This window comes from Hemicordylus capensis, chromosome 1, assembly GCF_027244095.1.
Source record: "Hemicordylus capensis ecotype Gifberg chromosome 1, rHemCap1.1.pri, whole genome shotgun sequence".
NCBI lineage: Eukaryota > Metazoa > Chordata > Lepidosauria > Squamata > Cordylidae > Hemicordylus > Hemicordylus capensis.
In genome coordinates this window covers 358551282-358570232 of record NC_069657.1, presented here as the reverse complement: position 1 = coordinate 358570232, position 18951 = coordinate 358551282, and the positions used below count along the sequence as shown (strand labels likewise).

The 18951-nt window shown below is 41.7% G+C and overlaps 1 protein-coding gene across 3 annotated transcripts in view; it reads right to left on the bottom strand.

The window, feature by feature from the left end:
* ADGB (androglobin) overlaps window positions 1-18951 on the bottom strand; it is a 161149-nt gene that overhangs the window by 94843 nt on the left and 47355 nt on the right. For all 3 annotated transcript variants that reach the window (XM_053291285.1, XM_053291292.1, XM_053291302.1), the window contains 6 exons: window positions 16607-16693; window positions 15001-15203; window positions 13636-13764; window positions 12107-12198; window positions 10211-10385; window positions 4280-4370 (listed from right to left, as the gene is read on the bottom strand). In XM_053291285.1, the coding sequence (XP_053147260.1) occupies window positions 4280-4370; window positions 10211-10385; window positions 12107-12198; window positions 13636-13764; window positions 15001-15203; window positions 16607-16693 (777 nt within the window). The remainder of the gene's footprint in view (window positions 1-4279; window positions 4371-10210; window positions 10386-12106; window positions 12199-13635; window positions 13765-15000; window positions 15204-16606; window positions 16694-18951) is intronic.

The following is an 18951-nucleotide window of genomic DNA, read 5'->3' as shown; positions in this document are numbered from 1 at the left end:
GGGGACATGGTAGAGGCATCCCACTCCAGGCCTTATAGCTCCTCTGCTGTCTCAGGGAAGGAGGACATCAGTCTGAGCAAGAGGGAAATGCTCCTTTAGAAGGGACCCCTTCTGTGAATGATGAGCCCACACCTCAAAGTGGTGGGAGCCTCCTTGTTGTGGGCGATTCGATCATTAAAGGTACAGAGAGATGGGTTTCTGACCCGCATGTTGACTGCACAGTGACTTGCCTGCCTTGTGCAAAGGTTGCAGACATCACACAGTATCTAGATAGGCTGTTAGGCAGTGCTGGGGAGGAGACAGCTGTCGTGGTGTACGTCAGCACCAACAATGTAGGAAAATACATTTTCCTACATTGTTGGTGCTAACATACACCATGACGGGAGGTCCTGGAAGCCAAATTTAGGCCAAAAGGTAGTGTATCAAAGTCCAGAACCCCCAAGGTAGCATTCTCAGAAGTGCTACCTGTTCCACACGCAGGTACAGTGAGACAGGCAGAGCTGAGGGGTTTCAATGCATGGATGAGATCCTGGCGCCGGAAGGAGGGGTTTAGATTTGTTAGGCACCGGGATACATTTTGGGGCAAGCAAGGCCTGTACAAAAGGGACCGGCTGCACTTGAACCAAGATGGAACCAGACTGCCGGCACTTAAAATCAAAAAGGTTGCAGAGCAGCTTTTAAAATGATGCCTGGGGAATAGCTGACAGGACCTAGGCAGTATCCGGTTCGGCAAACGCCATACTTTAAAGTGCAAGGGTGCAAAGGATTCAGATAAAACAGAAGGGGACAGAGCAGAAGCACATAAAGACCAGACAGAAGACTGTGCCAGCTGGTCAAAGAATCCAAAGAAAGATAGCATACACCAGGGAAGAGATTCAGAATATAGGTGCTTTTATGCCAATGCCCGAAGCTTCCAAGCCAAGATGGGTGAATTGGAGTGCTTGGTTGCTAACACAGAAATAGATATAGTGGGCAAAACAGAAATATGGTGGGACAGTGAGAATAGTGGGACACTGCTATCCCTGGATATAAATTCTATAGAAAGGACAGGAGGTATGCCTTGGAGGTAGAGTACCATTGTATGTTAAAGAAGAGATAGAATCTAACAAGGTAGAAAACCTAAGTGGACCGGAGTCCTCCACAGAAACCCCGTAGGTGACAATACAAGGCGTGAAAGGAAATGTGCTACTGGGGACGTGCTATCGCCCTCTGGATCAAAACACTGACAGTGACTGGGAGATGCAGAAGGAAATCCGGGAGGCTTCAAGGAGAGGCAGGGCAGTAAAAATGGGTGACTTCAATTACCCACACATAGACTGGGTAAATTCACAGTTAGGTAATGACAAAGAGGTCAAATTTCTAGATAAGCTGAATGACTGTGCCCTAGAACAGTTGGTCTTAGAACCAACCAGAGAAAAGACTTAATCCTGAGTGGTACCCAGGAATTTGTGTGCCTTTACCCTTTAGGGAACAGTGTCCACAGTGCAATCTGAGTCCACTAAGTCCAGGAGGATGCCGTCAAGGAAACCATAAAAGGGACAAAGACTTCCTTCCAAAATTAGAAGGCCTGCCTAGATGAGGAGAACAAAGAGGAACACAAACTCTGGCAAAAAGAAATGCAAAATGACAATGAGGCGAGAAGAGAGTTTGAAGAACATTGAGCTAAAAGCATCAAGGGGATTAACAAAAACTTCTTTAAATACATCAGATGCAGGAAACCTGCCAGGAGGCGGTTGTACCATTAGATAATGAGGGAGTGAAAGGGATTATTGAGGAGGATATGGAGGCTGCAGAGAAGCTCAATGAGTTCTTTGCGTCCGTCTTCATGGCTGAGGATACTGAGTATATACCTGTTCCTGAAACAGGCTTTTTGGGGATGGAGGCTAAAGAACTGAGTCAGATAGCAAGACATGATGTTCTAAACTGTCTGGAAAAACTGAAAACTAGCAAATCGTCAGGGCCGGATGGCATCGATCCAAGAGCCATCAAAGAACTTAAATGTGAAATTGCCGACCTCCTTGCTAAAACATATAACTTATCACTGCAATCAGGCTCTGTACCGGAGGACTGGAAAGTAGCAAATGTAACACCAATTTTCAAAAAGGGATCCAGGGGCAATCCAGGAAATTAAAGGCCGGTTAGCTTAATGTCCATTCAAGGCAAATTGATGGAAAGTATCCTCAAGGATAAAATTGCAAAGCACATAGAAGAACAGGCCCTGCTGGGAGAGAACCAGCATGGCTTCTGCAGAGATAAATCTTGCCTCACAAACCTTTTGGAGATCTTTGAGAGTGTCAACAAGTGTGTGGATAAAGGTGATTCAGTTGACATAGTATACCTGGATTTCCAAAAAGCTCTCAACAAAGTTCCTTATCAAAGCCTCCTGAGGAAACTTAGCAGTCATGGGATAAGGGGACAAGTACATGTCCAGTGGCATCTGGTGGGTCACTGTGTGAAACAGGATGCTGGACTAGATGGGCCTTGGGCCTGATCCAACAGGGCTGTTCTTATGTTCTTATGACACCATACCATCACTGGGAATTGATTCTAGAAATTAGGGACTATCCCTTGTAAATAGGGACAATTGGATCCTAGATATTGACTGGCATCCCATCGGTGCATTGAAGTAACACTGATGTATAATGATAAAACATCATTTCTAAAGCAGATTCCATTATATTATGAACATTGCTAACTGCTAACTGGATTGCTAACTGGTTGAAGGACAGGAAACAGAGGGTAGGAATAAATGGAGAGTTTTCACAACTGAGGGAAGTAAGAAGTGGGGGGCCCCAGGGATCTGTATTGGGACCGGCGCTTTTTAATTTATTCATAAATGATCTAGAAGTAGGGCTAAGTAGAAAGGTGGCCAGATTTGCAGATGATACCAAACTCTTTCAGGTCATGAAATCCAAAACGGATTGTGAGGGGCTCCAAAAGGATCTCTCCAAACTGGGTGAGTGGGTGACAAAATGGCAAATGCGGTTCAATGTTGGCAAGTATAAAGTGATGCACATTGGGACAAAAATCCCCAACTTCAAGTGTATGCTGATGGGATCTGAGCTGTCGGTGACTGACCAGGAGAGGGATCTTGGGGTCATGGTGGACAGCTCGTTGAAAGTGTCGACTCAATGTGCAGCAGCTGTGAAAAAGGCCAATTCCATGCTAGGAATCATTAGGAAGGGAGTTGAAAATAAAACTTCTAATATTATAATGCCCTTATACAAAACGATGGTGTGGCCACACCTGGAGTACTGTGCATGATTCTGGTCACCACATCTAGAGAAGGACATTGTAGAACTGGAAAAAGTGCAGAAGAGGGCAACCAAGATGATCAGGGGCCTAAAGAACCTTTTTAATGAACTACAACACCTGGGGGTCTTTAGTTTAGAAAAAAGATGACTGCGGGGAGACATGATAGAAGTCTATAAAATCATGTATGGTGTGGAGAAAGTGGATAGGGAGAAATTCTTCTCTCTCACACATAACACTAGAACCAGGGGTCATCCCATGAAATTGATTGCCAGGAAATTTAGGACAAGCAAACTGAAGTATTTTTTCACACAACACATAATCAACTTGTAGAATTCTCTTCCACAAGATGTGGTAACAGCCAACAACCTGGAAGGCTTTAAGAGGGGTTTGGATAACTTCGTGGAGGAGAGGTCTATCATCGGCTACTAGTTGGAGGGCTATAGGCCACCTCCAGCCTCAAAGGCAGGATGTTTCTGAGTACCAGTTGCAGAGGAATAACAGCAGGAGAGAGGGCGTGCCCTCAACTCCTGCCTGTAGGCTTCCAGCGGCATCTGGTGGGTCACTGTGTGAAACAGGATGCTGGACTAGATGGGCCTTGGGCCTGATCCAGCAGGGCTGTTCTTATGTTCTTATGACACCATACCATCACTGGGAATTGATTCTAGAAATTAGGGACTATCCCTTATAAATAGGGACAATTGGATCCTAGATATTGACTGGCATCCCATCGGTGCATTGAAGTAACACTGATGTATAATGATAAAACATCATTTCTGAAGCAGATTCCATTATATTATGAACATTATTTTCAGTTTCTCAGGAGTACTTTTGAAGCTCATTCTTTTTATTGTATTTGTACACTATTATTGAAAAACAATTAACCTGTGTTGGACATTACCATATCTATAAATACACTTCATACTTTTCAGTGATGTATTGCTATAAGGAGATCCTGTATTGTACATAATTGCTACAATCCAATCAAGAGTTAACTGTACTGAAGTCCAGTGATTGATCTACTTACGTATCTCTTGGGATAGATATTGGAGAAAGTCGAAAGTTCAGAAAAGGGCTAGCAATTTCAATAAACTGATCTGGCTTTTTAAACACAGGTTCTGAAAAAGAAAGGAATCAAAAGAGATCTTTGGAATTCAAGAAATAAAATAAGATTTTTCCAGAATTAAATCATCATATAGAGGTAATGACCCAAATCCAGTGGATATGTTAACTGGAAGTACTACATATACAAGGCACCTCTGATTCCAGAGCTGTAACAGTGCGGGGGGCGGGGTTAAATTGTGCTTCACTGCTTTAATGTTTGCAAACTGCCTTGAGTGTTTTTATAACAAAGATGCGGTATAAATGTGTTAAATTAACAAATTAAAAATATTGTGAAATGTATTTTCCATTATTAACATGGTAGTGTTAACATTTTAACATTTTCAAATTGTTACAAAAACAAAACAAAGCCTTTCTTGTCAGAGAATAGATAGGTGAACTGTCTGCTGTTAAAATTATAGTTTAGGTTTCGATTGCATTCTTGAGTGATAGACTGTAGCTTATTTGTAGCACTATGACTGGGAAAGCAAGTCTCTGCCAACTTCTAAACTGAGAAGTGCCTTCGCTATCTGTGACTGCTGCCACAAAATAAAATAAAATGCTGCCTACATGTAAAATATTGTATGTTCGGCTTTCTACCAAAATGTATATATAACTTAAAATAATCAAATCTACTTCTAACACATGATTAGTAAAACATTTTTTTTAAAAACCCAGATTATTAAATAAATTCTGCAGTTAACTATTTTCAGTTTCAATACCAGATTTCTCCACATATTAATCGTATGGAGAAATTACTTTTTAAAAAAACAGAGGATGAGAGTTTTCTAAACAAAGAGGTATTTTTCTTTTGTAAGTTGAGCCTACTATTATATAAAAATATGCTTCAATATCTATCTACCTATTTATCAAATCTGTATACCGCTACAAACTTTCGTCTCTGGATGGTTTACAGCATCATAAACAGGTTAAAACACACACAAAATAAAAACCTTAAAACAATTTAAAACCAGATTCAAATTAAAAAGCTTGGGTTAAGAGACAGATCTTCAAGTACTTTTTAAAAGTTGTCAGAGATGGGGAGGCTTATATTTCAGTAGTGAGTGCATTCCACAGTCTCCAGGCAGCAACAGAGAAGGCCCATCCCTGAGTACCCACCAGACAAGCCAGTGACAATCAGAGATGAACCTCTCTGACTGATCTCAATGGGTGATGGGCCTCATGGTGAAGAAGACGTTCTCTTAAATACCCAGGGCCTAAGCTGTTCAGGGATTTGTAGGTTTTAACCAAGAATGTAGCTCTTTCAATACGGGAGTAATATGGTCTCTCTGAGATTACCGAGAGACCAACCTGGCTGCCACATTCTGTACCAACTGCAGTTACTAGATTACATACAAAGGCAGCCTCACAAAGAGCTCATTGCCGAAGTCAAGTCTGGAGGTGACCAGCATATGTACCACTGTTCTGAGGTCATTCATCTCAAGAAATGGACACAGCTGGCGTATCAGCCAAAGCTGATAGAAAGTACCTCTTGCCATCACCTCAACCTGAGATACCAGGGAGAGGTGAGGATCCAGAAGCACCCCCAGACTGTGTACCTGTTTTATTAAAACAATAAAAACTGAATTAAAAATAAACAGGATTCCTTTTTTGCACAGATTGCCATTTTAAAAGAAACACAACAAAGTAGCCTCCATCCCACAAATGCATATGTCAAAATACATATGTAAGTCTTTAAGGTGCTAGAGGACACTAGTATATTATAACAAATTAAATAGGTACAGCTTGATGTTAAGCTCAATGTACTTCAAATAAATCTAGGCAGCAAAATACTAGGCTTGTGTGTCTGGATGTGATCCCATGAATGTTTGCCACATGGAGCAGGGCGTTCCCAGGGCAGTCACTTCTATGCAATGCCTGTCATTTCCAGTGCCACTGAGGGCTTTTCTATGGAACGGGAGTTCATGGGGTTGGTTGGGAAGGTATACAAGGACATTGGAAAGACATGAAGAGGATGCCAGGAAGGTGTACGGTGTAGAGAAAGTGGAGAGAGAGAAATTCTTTTCCCTCTCACGCAACACTAGAACCAGGGGTCACTCCATGAAATTGATTGCCAGGAGGTCTAGGACCAACAAACAGAAGTACTTTTTCACACAATGCGTGATCCACTTGTGGAACTCTCTGCCACAGGATGTGGTGACAGCCAACAACCTGGATGGCTTTAAAAGGAGTTTGGATGACTTCATGGAGGAGAGGTCTATCAATGGCTACTAGTCGGAGGGCTGTGGGCCACCTCCAGCCTCAAAGGCAGGATGGCTCTGAGTACCAGTTGCAGGGGAGTAATGGCAGGAGGGAACGCCCTCAACTCCTGTCTGTGGCTTCCAGCAGCATCTGGTGGGCCACTGTGCGAAACAGGATGCTGGACTAGATGGGCCTTGGGCCTGATTCAGCAGGGCTGTTCTTATGTTCTTATGACATCTGGGAACTGTAGTTCCTCTCAGCTGATGTGTACCATGGGGCAAGTGCTAGAAGGCACTACAGTACCAAGATGTCCTTGCACACCATCTGTGCATCCCCTTTATACATTCCTGGATGGCTTCCAAGCCATCCCTGTGGGTCCCTGTTTCACAGAAAAGTCTCCCCATTGCTGGAAATGGCAGATACGGCGGTGATCCTTCAATCCAATCTCTGCACCTCACATTTTGTCTGTCACACCATTTCCCCCACTTCCAGCAATCAGCTCTGGCCTAATTAGGACCCATGAGGAAAGGATCTGGAATTAAAAACCCACAAGTTCTTCATCCTAACTGAAACGGATATTTATTCTCTCAAGAGATTGCTAAGCAAGTATGACAGTTAAGCACAATGACCACATCTTTATTGTCATGCGCCGTGTGGCCCTTAGTTTGTAGTTCATCTCTCTTTTCTAAACAGATGCTGGTGCTTAGGGACTCATGCCACATCCACTGGAGTAGTGGAATTCCTCTTCTCCACATTTCAAAAATGACACATTTCAAAATTCTGAGTGTGACACACAATAGTTGCTTTCTTGTTCCCTCTCCCCATAAAACCTTGGGAACTGTAATTCAATGAAGAGTAGGCTAGGGCATGGGTTCCCATTTTGCATCCCCAGGTATTGGGCTATAGGTGTTGAACACAGTGGCTGTTGGGTGTTTTCCCCCTACAATAGACTAACACAACTGTGGGAAAAGGCTAGAGTGGGGGTCCCCAACCTTACACACCTCCCACATTCCCAGCCACAATGGCCTCTGGCCATTGCGGCTGGGGATGATGTAGTCCAACATCATCTGAGGACCCACGTTTGGGAACCCCTGGGCTTGGGGATCTAACAATTATCAGCACTCTCTCCACACCAGAACTCCTAGAATAGGACTGGTATAAAATACATATATGTTTGTAGTGTAGATAGGTGCCCACCAGCTACATCTCTCCCCAGTGCTGAAGGATAAGACTCCGCCCCCTCCTCTGCAGGTGGCAATTATGACATCACCTTTGGGTTCTCTTCTACGATGTGCTCATTATCTCCTTGGTGATGGCTAAAGCTCAGGATTAGTTGTGTGGAAGATGCAGGAGAAGCAGCAGCATCTCACAGGGACAGCTTGGTTCTCCCCCTCCTATCTCAAGAATAAATGGGATAACCATGGCAAAGCAGTTGTGCTCCTTTTCAATATACAAATGAGTGGTAAGGCTGCCATGTAAGAAATATCTTTCTCTTCTAGAACAGGAATTTGTAACAGCTGGAGGCAGTTTGAAACCAAGGGATCCAGAAGATGAGGCAAGTATTTCAGCACCTCTAAATGCCAATTTATTTTGCTTCCTTTGGTTCTGTAAATTACTTTTGCCAAGACTTAAATTCTAGAGATGGTCGGGGAAAAGATACTACATTGCCTGGAGAAGTATTTTCACCCTGGAAATAGACCAACTTGAGCAGGAAATTACAGACAAATGGACAACAATAAGACAACCTCTAGTTTTGGAATCATCTGGAAGCGCTAAAAAAACCATTGATTCCACCAAGTTTAGGAAAACAAACTCATAACAAAAAGCATGATGCCAGGTAAGGAATAATGCAAGATAAGGAACATGAACTATTTCAGGAAAAAAAGAATGAAAAACTTCAGTATTAACATCACCAACATAGAGGTAAGTGCTTTATGCTAAAGAAAGCAGCCATTTGATTTTTTTCCTATAGGATGAGAGGCAACACCTTTACAACGTACTTTGTTAGCAGGAAATGGCTTGGTTAGAAATGCATGATTTTAAATCAGCTTCAGAAAACAACAAACACATAACAAAACAAATCAAATTATACACATTGTTGTACTGTTTCAGGAAGGAAGAAGTTTAACTTAACAATATGGAGGTAAGTCCTTAAGAGGGAAGTCTTTTCTTGCCAAAGAGAATTTCTATTTGGTTTCTTTTCTGGCCCACTGGCCTTTTCAAACCAATCACAGAAGTCGTCGATCATGGTTAAACATTGATCTGACCCTTTTGTTTATGCTTTTCCAGGTTGAAAGGTAATTTTTTAGTTTACAAGGAAAATTGTAAGGACCATGCCTAGGGCTACCCAGTGAGAGGCAGAGGTGACAACTGAACCAGGGGCTTCATTGTTCACAGTTCAGGTCCAAAGTACACTTTACCAGGATTCACATGAGTACTGCCAATCCACATTTCCTCCCTCTACCACTTCCCTGCTTATATGTTGTTATTTCAGTCATTTATTCACTGCATTTATATGCCACCTTTCTGCCCAAGCATTCCAGGTGGTTTATAGTTTTAATACTAAAACAACAACAAAGTTAAATTCTGCCCCCCTAAGAGTATAACGTACTACCATCAGGTTAGTGTTTCTGTGCCCCTCCCCATTCTGCTTTATTGGCTGCTGCATGTGGGGAGCAGGGGATGGCCAACAACAATTCACATCATCATACAAGGGCAGGAGAGATGTGTTTTGCAGCCCATGCAACTCCTTGTAAGATGCACTTTGAACTTTAGCTACAATGCTATATTAGCATTTTGTATCTTCATCAGAGAAATGGTTCTCTTTCAGCGGTAAACCAAAGGTTAAGTAATGCTAAAATGGCAGTATGTGAATTACTTATAAATCTTCAAGTCACAATTCAGCAAGCACCTGGGGAGTTAAAAAGCAATTCAAAAGCTGGCAAGGGGAGACAGGTGCTGCTGCTAGAGAAAGAAAACAAGACACAAGTTGTGCATCCAGATTTCTCCTCATGCCTTACTGGATTGTAGGTATAATTTTCAGCATATGTCATAACAGCCCTGCACAATTTACATTAACCTTGGTAGGTGAAAAAACTTGCACTTGGCAATTCTCTGTGCCCTACCATTAAATATCAATTTCCTGCATTTTATTCTTGTTATTCCATCTACTCAACACAATATACACAGACTCGTAGATATAATCTCCCTATGCCATAATTTATAGGATATAGGCACCCCGAGCAGTATTGTACTAGAGGGGTGGGTATAAATATTTTAAATAAATAAATATAAAGCATTTATATAGTGTTCTAGAGTGTTCAAAGCAATCCATACACCTTATCAGTCAAGTTACTTCTCTATAAATAAAGTTAAATTACTGCAGACCTGATTTCTTTTAGAGGCACAATATACAACAGGAACGTGGGAAAGACGAGAAGAATAAAATACACTTATTAATACCTATTTCATTACTAGCATTTGTTCCACTGATCAAATATGGTAAAATACATTATAATACAGTAAAAGTCATTTTTATATATGACAATTTTGATTCTCAAAATGGAAGCCTGGGTAAAATCAATAGAGACAAGTACAAATATTACACTTCTGCTGATGGTTAGTAAAAAAAAGTGCAAGGTCTAGAAAGACAAACCTTGGGGTTCATCTGTTACAATAGTTTCCTTTTTCTGGCGGATAAGTTTCCAAGGAGGTACTGGTGGTGGTTTGGGTGGGGCTATCAAAGGACTAGATCTTGTTCTGGTCAGCAATATGGGATGGCTATATATGTGGGAAAGACCATATTGCCGTAACATCTCAGAAGAATCAGCCTGCAGGATACAAAGTAAGGAGATATTTATCTATCTATCTATCTATCATATTTTTACAAAGCCCAAAACTTTCGTCTCTGGGCGTTTTACAACAAGATTAAAAGTAAAACATTAATTAAAAACAAAAACAAAAAAATTAAAAGCAAGAAATTTAAAACACAATTTAAAATTTTAACAATATTCTAAAAACAACATTAAAACAAAACAATATCAGTTAAAAGTCTGAGTGAAGAAATGCGTCTTTAGAAACTTTTTAAAAGATCTTAGAGATGGGGAGGCTCTTATTTCACTAGGGAGCGCATTCCAAAGCCTCAGGGCCGCAACGGAGAAGGCCCGTCCCTGAGTAGCCACCAGACGAGCCGGTGGCAAATGCAGATGGACCTCTCCTGATGATCTCAATGGGTGGTGGGGTTCATAACGAAGAAGACGTTCTCTTAAATACCCAGGGCCCAAGCTGTTTAGGGCTTTATAGGTTATATAAAGCCCTTTTTTTACATGCAAAAAGAGGTTATTTTACAAGAGAAAATATCAATACTGGAAACATTCTAATTGTGGGACAATTATAGGATTGTCCCACAAATTGGAGATATTCACAAATTGATCCTGTGTCAGGGGCGGATTAACCTTTTTGCCACCCTATTAAAAAAGCAATTGTTGTGTGGTGGCAGCAGGGGAGGGGGGAGAGAGGAAAGTTCCCCCTTTTTACTTCATTTTTTTTTTTAAAAGTCATGGCAACGGCAATAACTGCGGGGAGGGGGGTGAGAGGAAAGTCCCTCCCCTTACTTCTTTTTAAAAGGCACGGCGGTGGCAGTAGCTGCTGTGGGCAGGGGGGGTGACTGGGTGAGGGGAAGGTTTCCCCTTTTGCCCCCTAAAAGATTGCCGCTGCCGGTGGCGGGATGGGGTGCAATGGCCACAGCTGGTTGCAGGGAAAGTGGGGGGGGAGGGTAGGATGGGAGAGTGCCCTCTTTTTTAACCTCTAAAAGCCGGCCGCTGACTGAGGCGAACTTAGCTCCTTCCTCCTCCCCGCCTCCTCCCAAGTGAATGCACTCAGACTGAGGCTCTGCTATAGACTGCAGGCCATTTCCACATAGTGGCTGACATTCCCTGCAGCGCTACAAGAACAGAGCAAGAGTTCTGCCTTCACAGGGAAACCAGGACACAACCTGACTCATAGTGTAGCACAAATGAATGTCTCAATCCTCCCAACAAAAGCCATGTTCACTACCAGAAATATGTCCCCGAGGGCTGCCCTCAGGGACTTCTTCCTAGCAGAAAACATGGCTTTCAAAGGAAGGGGAGAGATGCAGAAATCATGTCCCCACCCCCTCACTTCACACTGCGCTGTGAGGCAAGCCTGCAGCAGATGTAGTGTCCTGGTTCCCTGCAAGGGAGGACCAAGAGCTCTGTCCTTGTAGGACTATGAAGAATGTTAGCCCTGCATAGAGCAACACCCCACACGTAAAATCTCGAACAACACTGAACAGATCTTCTTCTTCAAAAAGAATACTGCATATAATGGACTTCCAGGTACCTACGTACTGCAATATATCTTTCAGCTTTACAAGCTGAAGTGCTTAAAAGAAAAATTGAGAACCAGAGCAGAAAATTCATCTACAGAGAAGACACCAGCAGTATATCTTTTGTTCTGAACTGATATTTAAATTATTGCATCTTTATTGTGTTATTAGTTAATATTCAGAAGCCAAAATATAAATCCTTACCATTGTCCCTAATACAAAGAACTTTTTTTCAGATATATAAAGAGGCGCATAGCAAGCATATACCACCATCTGTGGCTGCAGTAGCACTGAACCTATTAAAAAGAACCCATTAAATCTATTAAAACAATAAATAAAAGAAATACATGCTGAAATAGAGAGTTACAAAATATTCCTCATTAAGTGCTATGTTACCATAAAGCAATAAACTGAGTCATAAAATTCACTTTGTCCAGTGCAGTGCCAACTAAATAACCAATTCTGAAACAGATCAATGGAACTACTTCAGAGAGCCAGCCGTGACCGGCTAGATTTTAAACTGAAAGTACACACTTGTTTCCCACTTTGATATTAGAAATGCATTAAAAGCAATGAGGTCATACACATGAGCAATTTTGCTCTCTTGGCTCTGCTGCTCACCCAACACATGATCAGTGCTGCAGTGAGCAGCAGAGCAGGGAACCGGAGAAGGAAGTACTCCGGCATCCCTCAATGTACTGTGCCTGGAGCATGGTACGCTGAGGGATCCTTCTTCCTCTGGGCACTCTTGCCATCCATCTCTGCCTGTGCGTAGGCTGCCTGAAGACATCCCGAACCTGGGATTAAGGGTGCACTTGTGCCCTTAAACCTAAACCTGTATTAAACTGCCTGGGGTAAATTTCTGGGCTTGGGGCTAAGGCAGCATGAGGTTAGGGCTTGATCCTGATGGTGCACATGGGCTCCCCATGTTAATAGCCTCATTGTGTTAAAACCTCTGCTAAAATCTTTATTTCTGCTTTTCAGTAATGCACAAAGAGTTTATTCCTTGTGCATTGTTATGGTTTAGTCTTCTTGATTAAACATAATTGAGACGTCTTCACTGTTTTACAAAAAAACCAACAACTTCATTTGCTATCTCTAATGTGACTAATCTTCACAAGCAAGTAAAAGGAAAAGGGTCAGGAAAGAGTGCCACAGCAAACATAACACAGAGCCCAGCCAGTGACCCCTCTGACAAGGAGCAGGTCTGGCTGAGGGTACCTATGTGACATGGTTGGGAGAAGTGTTGAGGAGAAAGAAGAGCAAAGAGCACATGGACACTTACAACAACTTCAATCTTTCCTGTCCGTAAGGGGATAGGAGAGAGACACTGAGGCAGACTTCAGAATTCCAAACAAGCAGAGCAGGGCTGGGTTTCATAGAGTCACTCATTAGCAATATAGCATATGAACTGCCCCTCCGTATTAGCCAATTCAATGTAAGTAGAAACACTATGTGGCTAAACTGGAGAAAAGCTTCTTCAGGGTGAATTCAAATATATCCATTGTCTTTGGGTCAATACACATTCCATGGGACTAAAACCATTTATGATGTATAGTCTGTTCACATTTGGCAGTCATTTCTGTATTTTGTTGTCTGCTTGCAGATTAATTCGACTGAGCAAAAAGCTTCTATTCTTACTATGTGCATAGTTTAATGGTAAGAACAGGAATAAAAAGCATATAATATAAAAGTTATGTGTTACTCTATGTCTAGTAACATTTATGATTTACCATCAAGAAACATCTGAAGAGAATTCTGAAAATCAGAAGACAGTCGTGCAGAATGAGGCCCTGACTTAGTTTTATCCTTTTCACCATCTTTGCTTTTCTTCTTTCCAACTTCTTTCTGATCTGGCTTTTCTGCCAAAGAAAATCAATGCATCTGTGAATATTACCATGCTGGATCACACAATAGGCCTTATCTCTGGCAATGGCTAGTATTAGAATGGCCAGTATCAATCCAAAATTCATGTCCCAAGTCCTTAAAGACATAAACCATGAATCCATGTCCAAGGTGATCCTTGCTAATAATTATCAATGGTTCACTGCTTATGAATTTGGCTACATGTGCATTCTGGGATTTCACATCACGCAGTAGCATCTTGGGAATAATTGACCAGCACAGGCATTGCATAAGGCCATCTGACCAAATTATTGCATCCCAATGTAGACTGGCATGCTAATGCAGGAACTTTATGGACAGTCAGAGGAAAAGGAGAAGAAAGAGCACTGATTGACATTCTGCACAGTGAAACCTTGGTTAGCAGGGAGCCGGGGCAGCTGGCACATAAGAGACAGTCCTGGAGTTGTTGGGAAACTCCTTAAAACAGTGCACAGACACTTTTGAGGCACTACTTCCATTGTTCCCAATGGAAGTAGTGTGATGCAATACCCACACACTGTTTTAAGGTATTTTGCAACAGCCTGCCTTTGAAATAACTTGTGCTGCCTGTTACATGTGCAGAAGTCTCACTGTCTTGTTAATGCTGAGGTTTCGCTGTGCAAAATGTTGGCCACTGTGTCCATTCATTGGCTTGCTTAGTGGCATTATAGCTTAACAACATGCAGCAAAGAATATACAATATAGTTTTTAATTCTGAAGTAACTGTTTTTCAAGAGAAAAGTCCAATGTTATATGTATTCTCATAAAACAGTTTTAATAAAATTAAGGTAGAATAGGGTACCATTTTAGAATGAGAATTTCTCTCTGCTCTGATCATTACCTACAACTAGATGTACTCATCACAATTTAGTACACAGTTATATACTGAAGTTTCACTAAAAGCAATGAAGTTTAAGGGCACTTACTCAAAGCTTGATTGTGGCTGTGCAGGTATATTTACTCAGAAATAGGTCCCACTAGTTCAATGGGGCTTATTCCTTTAGGATTGTAAGCTTAGTACAGAATACCATTGCACCAAGCCTCAGTTTTGCATCCCACCTCCTGTAACACCCTTAAGCATGACAACTATCTCCAAATTCCTAGAAATATTATTTGAAGGCCTAGGAGAGGAAGGAACACAAAAATATATCTGAACGCAGAGAATTCTATTAATATAATTTCTCTTAAATTGCATAGTTTGCATAATGCCATACCTTTGCCAGTTTTCTCAATTTTTTCTGCTTTCTCTGGCTTCTCTGGTTGCTTAATGGTAGGCAGGGAATCATTTTTAATCTCTTTTATTTCTTTTTTTGTATCTGGAACTGACACTTGAGCCTCAGGAAGTGCTTCTTCTGGTAGCTTAAATTCTGGCACTATATCTTTTAAGAATTCCCAAACCTTATCCAAATATCCAAACCTTTTAAAATAAACATAAACATTATTTATTTTAAACATAATTACAGTCCATTGTTCATTTACTGTAAATGTAGGGTACTACTCATACCACTCAATTTAATTCTTTGATCTATGGAAGCCAACTACTGAAGCATCCATATTATATTTTATTACTGTTTTAAGTATTGTAGTATTAATGTATTACTGCATCTGTGTTGCAGTTATCATTCTTATTTCCTGCAGCATCTTCACCTCCCTAGTGATTATTATTTCTGGTGTAATTCAGAAAGCATATACTTCTTGAAAAGAAACACTACATATTCTACAATACCAAAGAAAGAAATAGTGAGTTGTATCCTAAGGTTCTGGAGGAAAGAAACCTTAAATACAATATGATTTAATAAATAACACGATATAACTCATTATATCGTGTAAATACAAAAAATCACTACAGTTTGCTATGAAGTAATGTAAACCCACTTATAAACAAACAACAATTAAGCTGAACGAAACAGGTTCAAAGCCAGATATTTAAAAACTATCATGTAACACAATACAATACATAAAATGTATTGCCATATATTATAAATGAACACAATATCTCACTAGATAGACACAAACTGATGTGTACTATAACTATTATAAAATAGTAACATCTTGCTAGAGAAAGCGTAAAAGCTTCAGTGGTGATAGCTAGGGATGGGCACAGAACCACGGCTGCAGGGAGGCTCAAAGGTGACGGGGGTGCTGCTTTAAGAGTGGGAGAGGGTGCACTTACCCCTTCCGCTGCTTCCCCCCGCCAGCGTCCTTTTTAAAAAAGCCCATCGAGGCAGCAGCGTACCTCCCTGCCACCCCGTTGCCCCCTTTTCCAGATATGACCAGAAGTCTCTGACGCGCCTGTGCGCGATGTGTGCATCGGAGACTTCTGGTCATATTCGGAAAATGGGGGCAATGGGGCAACAGGGTGGTATGCTGCTGCCCTGATGGGCTTTTTAAAAAATGGATGCCAGTGGGAAGAAAGCGGCGGGTGGGGTAAGTGCACCCTCCCCCGCTCTCAAAGCTAGACACCCCCCACCATTGAACCGGCAGAACCGCTGGTACTTCGAACCAGCTTGGAGGCCCATAAAGGGCCTCCGAACCGATTCCATGAACATCCCTAGTGATAGCTTAATAAATAAGCAGAGAACTGGGAGCCAGGAACACAATAAGAAGACTTCAGTCGCAACAAACCCCTGAACTACTATTTTTTAAACACACAAAGCACTGGTGTTAAAAACTTGACCTTTACAGAATTGATTTTGATTGCTTTAAAGATCTGAGTCACATTGTAGATCTCTTTTTCACCCCAAAGGACCAGACGAAGTAAATATGGAGAGGCGAAAAGAAAGGAAAAGAAAGGAAAAAGAAAGGAAAAGCAGAACTCACTGAAGAGGAATAATTTCTGGTATCCATCCAGTAAGTGCATGTAGAACAGTGAATTCCCCCAGTTCTCTTTTTCCAACTTCATTTATACTACAACAAATACAAATACACATATGGACACATCAATATATTATTCAGATTTTAATCTCTGCTTCTGCATTCACCCTATCACATCCTTCCCTATTTCATATATATTTTTCATTGTTGAATCCTTTTATCTGGAAGAAAACATGAAACCCATTTAGAACATAGTTATCACTCATTAATGGGCTCAGGTCCCATATCTATCTTTCTGTCTCCTTTCTATCTTTTTTCAAGTCACAGCAGATAAACATGCTGCATTCACAGCAACTCAAGTTCTCAATGGGCTAAAGAAACTGGAACTGAAAACAGGAACAGGGTATTTTCTGGGTATTTAGTGCAGGGTATTTAGTGCAGATACTCAATTATGAAAAACTCCAGAAGAGTAGCCATGTTAGTCTGTGGCTGCAAAATCAACAATGAGACTTGAGGCACCTGAAAAAGTAACCAATTTACAGAAGCATACACTTCTATGGACATAGGCTCTGGTCCATACTAAATCTCTTAGTCCTTAAGGGGTTCTGTTACATCTTCTTTTTTTCTTTCAAAGCAATGTTATAGGATGTTGCATTAGCAGCCTGTCCTCTCAGTACAATGCTGCAACTCTACTTTTATATGGTGCCTTCATAAAAATTTTGTCAGAACATTTGCTGCAGTAATGTAATGCTATGCACATAATACATTATATAACTGCAAATCACAAAATTAAGTAATTATTAGTCAAAAGACTTAGGCCGAATTCAGACACAATGCCAAACTGCAGTTAGGCGTACCCAAGGTTAGTGTTTCTTACTGTCCGAATGTGGGTTTTCTTCCCAACTACAGCTCTATTCATGCCTTGAAACTTCAATCTGAAGACTCGATTTCATGTTAGGCCACTGCAACTGCAGGGCCACTGACCTCATCATATCATTCAAATTTGGCACCCACTGTAACTTGGGCTCAGAGCAGCTCTGAAATGTGTCAGTTCTAGGCAGTCCATGTCTCTTGCTGGCTGTTTCTCAGAGCAAACGCTCTGCCTCCTGCTGCCTAGAAACCCGTCACCTCACCCCTCCTTTCACTGCCTGGCAACAGACATACCATGTGCCTAGATGTTTCTTATTTTAAGGCACAGAACCAGAAATGGGCATAAGAGAACAAGGGAGTGTGGAAAAGCCCCACGCCTGCTTGCTATTCCCTGCTAACTAGACAAAAAGGCACCTTTAAAGCGGGTCAAGGGCGTACCAAGGTTGGAGTGGGCCCAAAGATGAGATTTTAAAAAGGGCCCCTCACTGCCTTCCTCTCCTTCTCCTGCCCCCATGTCTCTGCTGCAGAAGAACATTAAGGACATGTGTAATATAGTGTAGCAGATTAACAGAGGACAGGAGACTACAGTTACAATGTGTAAACAACAGTAGAACCAAATAATACAACAGTATCAGCTCTGTGAAATACAAGAGGGCAATTCATGCTTGCTACCACAAGACCAGCTCTCCTCCCCTTCTGTGGGTTCCAAAGGAAGTTTCTGTTCCAAACGTAACAATTTTTGTCAGGGCTGTAGCATGGCAGGATTTAAAAACAACAACAATATTTTTCATTTGGAAAAGGCAGGCGAAGGGTGAATATATTTTCAACAACCATGGCACCATCAAAGCAAACCAAGCAAACCAGTTTAAAATTAGCAAACAATCAGGAAGGATGCTAGGCTAGCACTCTTCCCCAACCCCCAAATATTGTGAGCCATTCTGGGAGCAAGGAACATTTTTTTGAGAACCGATTTGGTTGAAAACCAATTGAATATATTTTCCACAACCATGGCACCATCAGAGAACCGATCAATAAACCCCATGCCACCACCCCCTCTTTATTTTCCACAGAGAGGAAAATGACTCATTGCAAATTGAAAGAAGATCACTTCACATGGGTCATCAGGATGTAAAGAGAAGAACCCAATCATTTAAAATAATGTTTTAAAAGTTAAAAATAGCTCAGGCACAAACAATCTCTCTCTCTCTCTTACACACACACACACACACACACACACACACACACACTCCATGAATGTGGGAAGGGGGAGGGGACAAATCATAAAACCTCTCTTCTGCTGCTGCTGCAGCCACTGCCGTTCTCCTCCACTCCAACTGACAAAAGGGAAATCGGGAGTCACAGAGAACCTGCTTGTGGGGAATGCAGCTCACACTCCTGGCTATGGGTCTGGAAAGAGGGCAAGGACTGGTCTTGAGGCCTCCTCAGAGGGCCCTTCAGAGGCCGTGGGCCAGGAGACATTC